This window comes from Natator depressus, chromosome 2 (assembly GCF_965152275.1).
Source record: "Natator depressus isolate rNatDep1 chromosome 2, rNatDep2.hap1, whole genome shotgun sequence".
NCBI classification, from domain to species: Eukaryota; Metazoa; Chordata; order Testudines; family Cheloniidae; genus Natator; species Natator depressus.
This window is the reverse complement of record NC_134235.1, coordinates 255,815,806-255,829,274: the sequence shown is the minus strand read 5'-3', so window position 1 is coordinate 255,829,274 and position 13,469 is coordinate 255,815,806. Positions and strand designations below refer to the sequence as shown.

Sequence of the window (13,469 nt, the reverse complement as noted above, 5' to 3'; positions counted from 1 at the left end):
ACACCACAAATTGTGGGGGTATCATGATGTAAATAATACCAGGGCTCATGATGTAAATGGGGGGCAGTGGCAAATTTGGATCTGAAGCTGAGTTTGGACTTTGAATGTCCCCAAAGTTCATGGATGGGGGATGGTTCCATGTCTGGGATTTTAGCGTGGGGTCATCTTGAATTTTAGACCCTGAATATGTTGTTTGTTTATGTTTACTGCATGTCATAAACAACATGGTGATTCAGGCCTTTCTACTTGACATTCCTTGGCTAAGTGCTGCAGACTTTTTAGGCTATAAGGGTATTAACGATTCATTTGCATTCGATTAACATTGTAGCCTTAATAGAATTTGGGACATTTTTTTTCAGGAGTAAAAATAATGCTCTGTGTAACTTGAGTCAATTTATGTCTTGCAAAGAGAACAAAAGCTTTCATATTTGTGTTACTGTATGTTATTTTTAAAAAATGGGAAATACATTTCACTTCTTAAATCTTGTAAAGAGCCTGGTGAATACTACAGCCCTTTCATTCTTCATCTTTACTAGCTGCCATAATAACTAGAGAACCGTTTTGTCTAGCCCATTGTCATTTTGTGTCAAGTCAAATAATTGTTCTTAATCCAGTGTGGTCTTAAAGGGACACTGTCAAGTACCTTTCGGCCCCCAAATCTAGATTTTGTTAAAAAAATATTTTGTTACACAACATAATGAGCATGCAAACATTTCATGGATTCAAGCAAAATAAATTACATGAAAAAGTTTGGGTGCTATTTATTCAAAGTCTTTCTTCTGCAGTGTTGGAAACCCAAAACAGTAGCATTCTGCCAGTGTAGGAGAACCAGAAAATGACTGTAAGCAGAAAGTGAAACAGAATAGTTTCGTTCCTTGACAGTAGCTTAGGGAAGTGCAAAAAAGGAAACCAGCAGCATACAAAGGTGAAAAAGTAAATTTAAGTATTTTTAAAGTTCTTTCATTTTCAATGACTTAAGACGTTATTAACATGGGTATGTGTTTTTTAAAAATAGAGGCTTATTATCTTGACATGTGTCCCTTTGATCACCTGCTTTTGAATAAGAACAAGAAGGCAAATATTTCAATAGCACTGTTAGTAAGAAATCATTGATGAACTCATCGGTGAACTGTGGTTTTTTGTTGGATGCCATTATACAACAGTGCTCTCTAGTAAAGCTGCCCAATTAGCTTATTAGGAAGAGTCACTTCTCTTTCCAATACAAGCCATCACTTGTGATCTCCCAACCACCCTACCAAAGAATGACAATGCTTCTCTTCCTCTGCACTTTGCACACTTACATTGCACAGGAAATGGCATTCTTCACCCTTATAGGTAACCCTGATGGTACGTATCACAAGGTGATTAGTTCTTGCTGGAATAGAATATCAAGCCCATTCTGGAAGAAACAGCTTGGTTAAAGACCCCACCCATCTTTTCATTTCGTAATATTTCTGGAAAAGAGATTCTGGACCTGATTCTGGTCCCACTCATAGCTGTGTAAGTGAGGAGAACTTCCACTGAAGTCAATGGAGTTATAACAGTGTAAAAGGTGTGATGACACAACTAGGCCGTCTTTACAGTAGTAGCACATATTAGGGCCTGATTTTTATCTCCCTTGCACTGGTTTTACATTAGTATAACCCTGTTGACTTCACTGGAGCTACTTCTGATTTACACCAGTGTGAGCTGACAATCAGTCCAGTAATTGTTGGTGTACCCTAATAATGGAAGCACTGAAATTTATCAACAGAGCCAAAATTTGTCATTTTCATTCAATCTGCAAGCTGGAGGACACTCAGCCAGCTATTTTCCTTGAATGTATGTAATTGATCAACTTGTTTGCTTCACACATGCTGGGGTTTTTTTCATTTCTATTTAAATTTTCTTTGTACTTTTCCTATTCATGCCTGGGTGTTTCCTCACAACAAAAATCCTGATGCTTTTGCCCAGTCAGCCATATTCTAACATCGATGATTTTTATTTCACTGAGAACACTTTGTTTCACATACTCCTCTGAAAAGGGCCAAATTCTCCTCTTAGTTACGGTGATTGAACCCCACTGAAGTCTGATGGGATGTTTTGCTGGAACTCAGAGCAGAAGTTGATCTCAGCCCTTGTTTTCAGCCATGTTGTCCTATGTAACTAGTCTAACAGGTCCTGTTTTCACTCTCAGGTGAAGTACGAGACAGCACTGGGAAAATTCCAGATGAGAAACTGAGTGAAACAAAGTCAAGCCCAACCACTTCCCAAAAAGAGATGACTGCTGGAGCTGCAGGAGGTCAGGAACGCACTATTCCCATTACCAGGTAAGCATAAACATCATGACGCTCAAAGTGTTGAATGAATTCTGAATGTGTCTTTGTCCTTGAAAAAGCTGCCCTACAATCCAGTTCTCTTGAATGTTGTAGCTGGTAGCTTGAAGTGACCTGAGTAGATTTAACATGAGAACGGCCATACTGGGTCAGATCAATGGTCCATCTAGCCCAGTATCCTGTCTTCCAACAGTGGCCGGTGTCAGATGCTTCAGAGGCAATGAACAGAACAGGGCAATTATTGCGTGATCCACCCCCAGTCATTCAGTCCCAGTTTCTGGCAGTCCCAGGTGGAGGGACACCCAGATCATGGGGGTTGCACCCCTGACCATATCTGCTAATAGCCATTGATGGACCTATCCTCCTTGAACTTCTCTCATTCTTTTTTGAACCCAGTTATACTTTTGGCCTCCACAACATCCCCTGGCAACAAGTTCCACAGGTTGATTGTGCATCGTGTGAAGTAGTTACTTGTTTGTTTTAAAACTGCAGCCTATTGATTTCATCAGGTGAACCCTGGTTCATGTGTTATGTGAAGGAGTAAATTACGTGTCCTCATTCACAGTCTCCACATCATTCATGATTTTATAGACCTCTGTCCTATCTCCCCCTCCCCCCATCTCTTTTCAAAACTAAACAATCCCAGTCTTTTTAATCTCTCCTCATCTGGAAGTTGTTCCTTACCTGTAATCATTTTTGTTGCCCTTCTCTGTACCTTCTCCAATTCTAATAGATCTTTTTCAAGATGGGGCGACCAGAGCTGCACGCAGTATTCAAGGTGTGGCTGTACTATGAATTTATACAGAGGCGTATTACAATGTTTTCTGTTTTATAATCTATCCCTTTTCTAATAGTTGCCAAGATTCTGTTAGCTTGTTGACTTCATGCCCTTTTTTTTGAGGGGTTACAGCTAATTCAGAACTCATTATTTTGTATGTATAGTTGGGATGATGGTTTCCAATGTGCATTACTTTTCACTTACAAACATTGAATTTCACCAGCCATTTTGTTGCCCAGTGACCCAGTTTAGTGAGATCCCTTTGTAACTCTTCACAATCAGCTTTGGACTTAACTATCTTGAGTAATTTTGTATCATCTGCAAATTTTGCCGCATCGCTGTTCACCCCCTTTTCCATTTATTAATATGTTGAACAGTATGAGTCCCAGTACAGAGCCCTGGGGGACACCACTATTTGCCTCTCTCAATTCTGAAAACTGACCATCTATTCCTACCCTTTGTTTGCTGTCTTCTAACCAGTTACTGATCCATGAGAGGACCTTCCCTCTTATACCATGACTATTTACTTTGCTTATGAGCCTTTGGTGAGGGACCTTGTCAAAGAGTTTCTGAAAGTCCATGTACACGATGTCAACTGGATGACCCTTGTCCACGTTTGCTGATTCCCTGAAAGAATTGTAATAGATTGGTGAGGCATGATTTCCTTTTACAAAAGCCATGTTGACTCTTCTCCAACATACAGTATTCATATATGTGTGATAATTTTGTTCTTTACTATAATTTCAACCAATTTGCCTAGTATTGAAGTTAGGTTTACCGGCATGCTAGGATCACCTCTGGAGTCTTTTTTTTAAAATAAGAATTACATTAGCTATCCTGTAGTCATCTGGTACAGAGTCTGGTTTAAGCATAGGTTACAAAACACAGTTAGTAGCTCTGCAATTTCATATCTGAATTCCTTCAGAACTCTTGGGTGAATACCATCTGGTCCTTGTGATTTATTACTGTTTAATATATCAATTTGTTCCAAAACCTCCTCTATTGATACCTCCATGGGGGACAGTTCCTCAGATTTATCACCTAAAAAGAATGGCTCAGATGTGGGAATCTTCCTCATATCCTCTGCAGTGAAGACTCACGCAAAAAATTCATTTAGCTTCTCTGCAACAGCCTTATCTTCCTCGAGTGCTTTTTTAGCACTTCAGTTATCCAGTGGCCCCAGTGATTGTTTGGCAGGCTTCCTGCTTCTGATGTACTTTAAAAAATTGCTGTTCATTTTTGTGTCTTTTGCTAGTTGTTCTTCAAATTCTTTTTTTGGCCTGCCTAATTATGTTTTTATACTCGCAAGAGTTTATGTGCCTTTCTATTTTTCTCAGTCGGATTTGACTTCCAGTTATTAAAGGATGCCTTTTTGCCTCTAACCACCTCTTTTACTCTCTTGGTTAGACCCAGTGTCATTTTTTTTTGATCCTCTGACTTTTTTTTTTTTTCCATTTTGGGTATACATATAGTTTGAGCCTCTATCATGGTGTTTTAAAACAGTTTACATGCATCTTTCAGGCATTTCCCTCGTGACTGTTCCTTTTAGTTTCTATTTTACTAGCTTCCTCATTTTTGTGTAGTTCCCCTTTTTGAAGTTAAATACAGCTGTGGTGGGTTTCTTCGGTATTTTTCTCCCTGCAAGGATGTTAAATTTAATTACATTATGGTTGATATTACTGAGCGATTCAGGTATATTCACCTCGTGGATCAGATCCTGTGCACCACTTAAGACTGAATCAAGAATTGCCTCTCCCCTGTGGGTTCCAGGACTAGCTGCTCCACGAAGCAATCATTAATGGTGTCTAAAATTTTTATCTCTGCATTCTTCCTGAGGTGACATGTGTAGACAATATGGGGGTAATTAAAATCTCCCATTATTACTGGGTTTTCTGTTTTTGTAGCTTCCTTAATCTCCCTGAGCGTTTCACAATCACTGTCATCATCCTGGTCAGGTGGTCAGTAGTGTATGCCTATGGACATGCTGTAATTATTCAAGCATGGAATTTGTATCCATAGAGGTTCTGTGGTACAGTTTAATTCATTTAAGATTTTTACTATATTTGACTCTGTTTTCTTTTATGTATAGGGCCACTTCCCCACCAGTGTGACCAACCCTACCATTCCTATATATTTTGCACCCTGGTATTATTGTGTTCCATTGATTATCTTAGTTTCACCAAACTTATGTGATAACTGTTATACCAATATCTTCACTTAATATGAGGCATTCAAGTTCATCCATCTTAGTATTTAAACATCTAGCATTTGTAAACAAGCACTTTGTCAATGTTTAGTTATCTGCCTTTGTGCAATGTAATTGAATGGGACTCTTTTTGTTTGACTTTCTCTTCAGTTCCTACCTGTACTTTATTAACGTCTATCCTTTCCTCTTTAGTAGGCTATAGAGCAGGGGTCGTCAACCTTTGGCATGCAGCCCATCAGGGTAATCTGCTGGCGGGCTGCGAGACATTTTGTTTTTGTTGACCGTGGGCAGGCACGGCCCCCTGCAGCTCCCAGTGGCTGTGGTTTGCCATTCCTGGCCAATGGGAGCTGCAGGAAACAGCCTAAATTTGGCCTCCAGGTCCTCTCCTCCTATCTTTCCCTTTGTCATTGGTACCTACATGTACCACGATCACTGGCTCTGCCCCAGCACTGAACATAAGTCCATCCAGATGTCTTGAGAGGTCCTCAGTCTTCACACCAAACAGGCAATTTACCATGCGGTTCTCCTGGTCATCACAAACCCAACTAGATAGTATAGATATTTCTAATAATCGATTCCCCCATTACTGTTACTGGGGTTTAGCATTATCTTTAAAGTGTCGTGCATGTTTGTCATATGTCAACAAGACAGAGGAGAGTTGAGAGGTACACTACATGGAGAGTAATTAAGTCCCCAAATCAAAACTATCCTGTAATCGGTTTTAAGTAAATATTGAACTTACTGGTAGTTAAACACCCAGAACAATGGCAGGATATAATCCTAAATGGCTGTATTATCCCTTCTGTTTCGTGTGTGAAATTCATTGCTTGTTTTTGGAGACATGAATGCACATTGCAGGAGTACAGAGCAGCTAGAGTTTCCAAACACATTTATGTTGTAGCTGGTTGTTTGTGCCAAGGACAAAACAAAGCAGGGTTTTTCTCTGCCATAATTTATATCCTAAAATGTCCATGATCAGTGAATAATAGTAGCATCACTTGGCTATAATTACTATTATTCTATACTCCAGCTGGTGGGGATGTCTTTTAAGATTTCATTATGAGCAGTGAGTTAGTGAGTGGGAGGCATCTGAGGATGCTGTGGCCTGGTCTGTTTAAGTTGCTTTGTAGATCCTACTTATTATTGTCTGAGGTGAAGGATGTCTGAGTAATGACTCTGCCTCTTGGTTTATGTGAAAAGAACATCAGCAGTCACAGAGGGAGCAGACTGGTGTAGAAGAGAAGGGGCTGACGTGGTCTGGGATGTCCAGAGTCAAATTTATATTGAGACCACAGAAAGAACCTGCGTTTATAAAACAGAGGAGAAGAGCGCAGCAAGTAAGAAATTGCATTGTTTTACCCTTCTGTCTCGGTTCCCATGGTTGTCTCATTGTTTTGCCAATGGTTGCAAATTTATCACAATGTTTGGTGGTTTTCTTAAAGCTCCAGCTCAGGTGAGCTTGAAAATGTGAAGCCCAAAGGGTCAAAAGCCAATAAAAAGAAGTGCAGATGTATTATCTTTAAAATCTCATGGTTTTTAAGCCACTCACATGACTTTTGAGGCATCTTGGGTTGGTAATACTTTGAGCATCTCACAAAATGTAACCAAAACTCCCATTCGTTGAGCCCCAGCTTGATTCTAACAAAACTGAACTCTCTTTTAAGCAATGTAAACCTTTTTGTCTCCCCAGGCCCTCCATATATGCAAGTGACCATTGAGGATGTGCAGGTTCAGTCTGGGGAGCTTGCCAAATTTCATGCGGTTATTGAAGGAAATCCCCAGCCTACTATTGCATGGTATAAGGTAGGTAGAAGATGTTTCCCATAGTGGATGAGTGCAACAGAAAGGAATGAGGTGTGGCGAAATTAACAAATAACGGAGAAATTAGAAAACAGTTGGCCATAGGGGACTTTTTTCTCAGCCATAATAGGCTCAAATAGCCTCCTGTATTTATTGTTGGGCCGCGAATGGCTGGTCTTATTTGCCGGCAAAGAAGTGATGAACCTCCAAGGTTAAAACTTCTGATTGTTAAGTCAATTAAAGAATAATGCAAATATAGGAATGTAGGAATTGCCAGACTGGGTCAGACCAAGGGAGCAAAGGAAGCTAGTGTCAGAATAAGAAATAGAACCTAGGAGTCTCGATTCCTAACCCTCTACTCTAACCACTAAACCCCTGCTTATTCAGGCTTCTTTGGGCTTGAAATTGAGCTGGAAATCACACACGAAAAGCTTGTATTATGAGACTTCCGTTACTACTTGGTCATGAATGGAAAATACCGAGAGCTCCACTTTTTTGTGGTATTTCTGCTTTTGGTCTTGGCTGAAACTGAGAAGTTGGGAATTTAAAAAAAAAAAAAGGCTTCAGATTTAGATTTTTAGGCAAAGGTTTGAGTTCATTCTTATTTTATCTGCACTGGGTTTACTCTGTCCAAGTTGCTATTGAAAACAGAGCATCAGTACCAGGGCATAGAAAATTTTCTCTGAAATATAAGCAACTTCTATATTCTAAGTGCACAATAGATCTCCATTTTAGCTACTGTTGTTCTACCTAAATCAGGGATACTCAGACTGAGGCTCGCGAGTCCCAAATGGCTCTGTAATGCGTTTCCTGCAGCTCTTTGCAGCACATGATATTAAAACGCTGTGTGATTTAATTATAACCAGTCTAAGTTATTGACCAATCAGGATGCTTTTACTATGTTATTAACCAATTAATTTATCAACTTGCACTAAATTATTAACTTATTTGCTGTGAGAATAATATCGAGAGAGAGAGAGAGAGAGTGTAAATGAAACAATGAATTCACACTAGTATGGCTGTTTTGGGTAATGTTGATCGCTAATTTGGCTCCTGAACCACTGAGGTCTGAATATCACTGATCTAAACCTTGCAGTGTACCAGGACCTATTTCACCCTGGCATTTTAATACTGAAGTAGTGTCTCATTCTTCCAGGATAATTCCTTGTTGACTGACAGCAACAGGATCCATCAAGTGAAAGAAGGCACAACATACTCTTTGATCCTGGAAGATGTTGCCTCAGAAGACGGTGGCGTCTATACCTGCATTGCCAAAAATGCAGGAGGGGAGGTCTTGTGCAAAGCAGAGCTTGTTGTACATGAGGGTAACTTCATTTCTTAGGTTTGCTATATTGGCTCCCCATGACCATTAGCCACATCCAGAATTGTGGTGCACTGATTCGTGTCTAACGCTTAGGCTTCTGGAGGTATATTCCAGGGTTATTAGCACCTTGCTAGCTGGAGCCACTCTAGGGCTTCGTTGGTGGTGTATTGTCTAGATATGCTATCTACACCGGCTGAGAATCTGGGCCCCTGTATTTATGGTGCCAAAAACCTTCAATAGCCCTCTGTGCCTAATTCTAAACAGAAGCTTAGAAAATGGATCATATTATTTCCCGCAGAATATTGTCAGCATGATAGTTTTGCATGTTGTTCCATGGCCGTGTTGTCTGAACACTATTACAAACTTTTTCTTTGGTTACCAAAGCTAAGAAAGACCAAGTGACAAAGAAACAGAGCACCCGAAGGAAACTCCATTCCTTCTATGAGGTGAAGCAGGAGATAGGAAGGTAAGTGTGATTTTTCACTTTTAAAATGTCCTTTCAGGGGAATGTATAAGTGCCTGTCTGATCTCTTTTAATATGAAGAGAACTACTGATCTAGAGTCGGCATGCTCCACAAACTCTAAAGAAGGGAGCTTCTATCCCGGCTCTCTGGCCAGAGCATGGAACCAGGACTACTGCACTCCTGAAGAAGTTGTATCCCTCACTTGACCAGGAGGAGGGTCTCCAAGACATGGACGTTTGAGGGCATATGCAATAAAAAAGGGAGGACACATTGCATTGCAGTGGAAGTGTACCAGATTAGGAGCAGCCTGGGTATCTCACTCCCCATGGAGTCCCAGTGGAAAGGGGAGCAGGGACAGTTTTTCTTCAAGGGAAGAGGGGGCAGTGTGGTAGCCAGTTCATGAAGCCGTATTAATCCCAGTCTTGTGACAGGGAAGGTGTTTCCCTTCCACTCACAGGAAAATTCATATAATGCAGCTAATGGGAGAAACAAAGCAGAATACACGATGGTGTGAGGAGCTATGAAACCCGAGTCTGGGGTGACCACCTAACTTCTGAGAGGAGGCATGAGTGAATGGTGCAGGCCTTCCCAGACACGTGCGGACCCATTCTGCGCATCACCCTAGGCTATCACTATGTTGTTGTTCACATCTTCTTTTATTCATTCCTATTTTTAGTTAAGCATCCAGGCTGCATTCAGGTTTGGCACAAGTGGGCAGAGCTCTCGTTGACTTTCTTTGTTGCTGCCCACTTATCCCAGGACTTAATTTGACCCACCTTTTCTTTTTGTCCACTTTGCACTATAGTAGTTAGTATGGTAAAAACCATGGCTGACATCCTAGTCTCAATGAAGTCAATGACAAAACTCCCATTGACTTCAGTGGAGTCAGGATTTCACTCCATGCCTTTGGTATTGTGGGATCTCAGTGGTTTCCGCAAGTGCAGTATAATTGCACTGGTCTGCATTTTTCCTTCATTTTTATGCCTGCAACTGGATTGGATTTCACTTAAACACATTGAAGTCAATGGTATTCATACCTAAGTAACCAAGGGCAGAACTGTGCCCAGTTTTGTCAAGTTTTGACATGTCTAAAGCGCAGGAGTTGATGGGATGGTTTCCCTGCTCCATGTGTGCAGGGTGTTCCCTGAGATTTTTAATAAAGGATGGAAGGGACGATAAAACCATCTCAGGGTGTACCCCAAAGTTGGGTGAAGTATTACCGTGTAGAGAAAACAGCATTGATAGAGCAAATTCTGCCTTTGGTCACACCCATGCAATTCCACGGACTTGCTTTGACGCTTGTGCAACCCTGTTACATTCAGTGAGCCTGTACAGGTGTAATGGAGAGGAGAATTTTGCCCCAGATACGATATTTTGGCATTATCTTGGTGTGACAGACCCATGAATGTGTACATACAGACACCATGTTGTCTGTCCACCAAGAGTGAACCTCGGGCCTTCAGCACACGCCCCTAACACTGGAGCTAAAGGTGTAAGTGTTAACTGGCAGTGAATAGCAGGCTGTTCACTTTTGGGGGGCCAGTCAACAGAGGGAGACATGATCTCACATACAATAAAGTCAGATCGTTACATTAGACTGAGTTTAAGGTGAATGTGGAGGGAAGACTTTGAGAGAGGATTGCATGGGGGTAGACAATGAAAGCAAGCTTTGTGAATCTGACATGCAGGAGGATGCAGGGCAAAACCTCAATGTGGTATATTTTTTGATTATGTACAGGGGCTCTTTCAGCTTTGTGAAACGGGTTGTGCACAAAGGGAACAGAGTATCCTGTGCTGCCAAGTTCATACCTCTGCGAAGCAAAACAAGAACCCAGTCCTATCAAGAGAGGGACATCCTAGCCACGCTCTCCCATGATAAAATCACCCAGCTGCTGGATGAGTTTGAAACAAGGAAAACCTTGGTTTTGATTTTGGAATTGTATCCTTTTCTTCCCTTCTTTTTCTCAGATAATGCTGGGAAGTGCCAGTTAAGGGAAACCCATGTCAATATAAATATAAGCATTTATATTTTTCACCTGAGATAAAAGTACACATTTGTACAACATAAACATATTAAAGATTGTAAGGTGCTCAGATACAATGGGAATGGGGGCCATATAAGTACCAAGGATGGGTGGATTCACAATAGAAAAAGCTGTTTTAGAAAAATACCTCTCGCACCCATTGATTATATAGCGCCAAAGCATTTTACTGAAATATATGAAAGCTGAGGTCCCTGCCCCAATGGGATTATAGTCTAGATGGACAATATGCAAGCACAGAGGAAAGATGGTGAGGAGCAACCAACCAACATGACTAACGGGAGAATTTTAGCACAGAGCAGCTTGTTAATTCCATGGGTTTCATTTAATTTTTAAGGAGCAAAGATTTTCAGCTGTTGAGTTTACCATTTCCCATAGGAGGACTGCCCTAGCTCCTTCTGGATTTGAGGTTTTTTATAACAGACCTTCAGACAATTCCTGGCAAAGAGAGTGGATTTAACATCACCAAGGATATGCTGCCCTCTTTGATCTGTTCTTTTTTTATCAAAGATTGTATTTGTTGCAGAATGCTAGTAAATTATGATAATAAACCAATGGTCTTAGTTTTCCTTAATGTCCTTGCTAGGTGCTCCAATGAGGAGCTCTTGGACCGTTTATTCAGGAAGAGTGTTGTTACTGAAGCAGAGGTACCAATTTCTTGTCATTTTAAAATTTCAAAGTACAGTAGGTGCACTCCAAAATTCATTCTGGTTCTACAGAATATGGCAGCTTTATTTATACTATCCATCTTAAGTATGGGGACTGTCTCAGTCCGTCAAACCAGAATGAATTGTTTAAGTGCCCACCCTGAATCTTTCGTTCCCCATGATAGCTTCTCAATGGAATGAAACGAGAAGCCGATCGTTTTTGATGATACACATGTGCTCAGCCAAATTCTATATTTCCGTGTTAGACCCAAGAACATATTGTCTCCATAACTCTGCCACTTTCCCCCAACAGAACTTCTATCATGTAGCTTCCATGTGTTTTGACTTGTGTAATAATTTCATGTTCACTAGGGACTGTGTTTTTCTTCACTTCCTTGCGCTCCCCAAGCCAAGAACTGAGATGGTGTCCTCTGAGTTTTTTTCAGTCCATTCTAGCTCAAAATATAAGAGCCCCATAGTCTGTCTTGTTCTGGAACACAAGTCTCCTACATTCCAGTGGCTACTTTTATTTTCCTCAGGTCTCGGAGGAAACATCAGATAAAACTGTGGAGGCAAGGCTAAATTATCTTCTAACTGGGCCTGGATGTTAAATCCCCACCCATAGTGAAATTTTACTCGTGTTAGGATCTGTGCTTGATCTAAAAAATGGCTTTCTAACACTATTTAAAAATGTGCTTGCCTGGTCTACACAGACCAAACAAACTGTGTTAGACAAGGGCCTGAGACATACTGTTGAAATCTGGATTGGAATTTCCCCCAAAGTTTTGGGGTGTTCATTTCCCCTGTTAAGTGCATCTCTGTTTTTCAAGTTCAGGCTCCCTAACATATGGAAAACTTTGGTGTGGAAGGTATGTCTGTGCAGCCCATGTCAGCAAGCCCCCAAGCCTTGATCAAGAAACTTGGAAGCCTAGGAAGTGGGGATGGGCTTCAGAGCCCAAGATCCAGCATCAGCTGCAACTACAAAGCGCTGTCTACACAGCTGTTTTTAGAGAGCTAGTATGAGCCTTGCTAGCCCAAGTCTGTCGACCTGTGCTGGGGGGCTTGTTGCCATGGGCTGTGTAGACATCCCCTTAGCCGCTGTGTCTGAATTCTATGTTCTAATGTTTGGTTCCCCATCTGTTTCACATAAAATAGTCTCACGTAAAAAGTTTATTCCCTTTTGTAGAGGTGTTACCATTAGAGCTGGTTGGAAATTTTTTCACTAAATGTATCCATTTCTGAGATCTAGAATGGAATTTCACTGGTGGGGATAGGCCCATGTCCAGGTCCCACTCCAGAATAGCCAGGAAACCTGAGGTTAGGACACTGATATGGAACATGGAAGACTGAGGTTCACGTACTCCCTCCAAGTACCCTAATCACTGGGCTATTCGCTATTCTGCGGTGGCTGGAGCTTTCTCTCATACGGGTTGCGGGGTGTTTTGTGAAAAATTTCAGAAGGTCACATTTTTAATCTGCACTGGAAAGAAAAAAACTTTTGAAACTTGGAAACTTTTCATAAAATAGAATTGTTTTCCAGTCAGCGTTAATGATCAGTTCAAACTTTTGTTTCCCATATTACTTATAGGGAATATTTCTGGAATTGGTAATCCCTCTGAACCGTGAATTAACTTTTTAAGTAGACCCTCTGTACAATTCAAATGAAAATATTTTGTAACTGATTTTGATTTTTAAGGTTAAATTATACATCAAGCAACTTTTGGAAGGACTCCGCTATCTCCATGACAATAATGTACTTCACTTGGATATTAAGGTAACCCGCAAAGGAAAATCTATCTTATTTTAGCCATTATTGCATGTTGGTCAGGAGACTGATGTGCTTTATTCAGACTATATATTAAAGATTTACTTATATCTAAAAATAATGCCCTT

At 40.8% G+C, this 13,469-nt stretch overlaps 1 protein-coding gene across 1 annotated transcript in view; it reads left to right on the top strand.

The window, feature by feature from the left end:
• Positions 1–13,469, top strand: part of OBSCN (obscurin, cytoskeletal calmodulin and titin-interacting RhoGEF) — a 289,193-nt gene that overhangs the window by 250,549 nt on the left and 25,175 nt on the right. The window contains exons 102-109 of the mRNA XM_074946416.1: positions 2,177–2,309; positions 6,500–6,636; positions 6,990–7,102; positions 8,256–8,424; positions 8,808–8,889; positions 10,626–10,826; positions 11,516–11,576; positions 13,273–13,350. Coding sequence (XP_074802517.1) covers positions 2,177–2,309; positions 6,500–6,636; positions 6,990–7,102; positions 8,256–8,424; positions 8,808–8,889; positions 10,626–10,826; positions 11,516–11,576; positions 13,273–13,350 — 974 coding nt within the window. The remainder of the gene's footprint in view (positions 1–2,176; positions 2,310–6,499; positions 6,637–6,989; positions 7,103–8,255; positions 8,425–8,807; positions 8,890–10,625; positions 10,827–11,515; positions 11,577–13,272; positions 13,351–13,469) is intronic.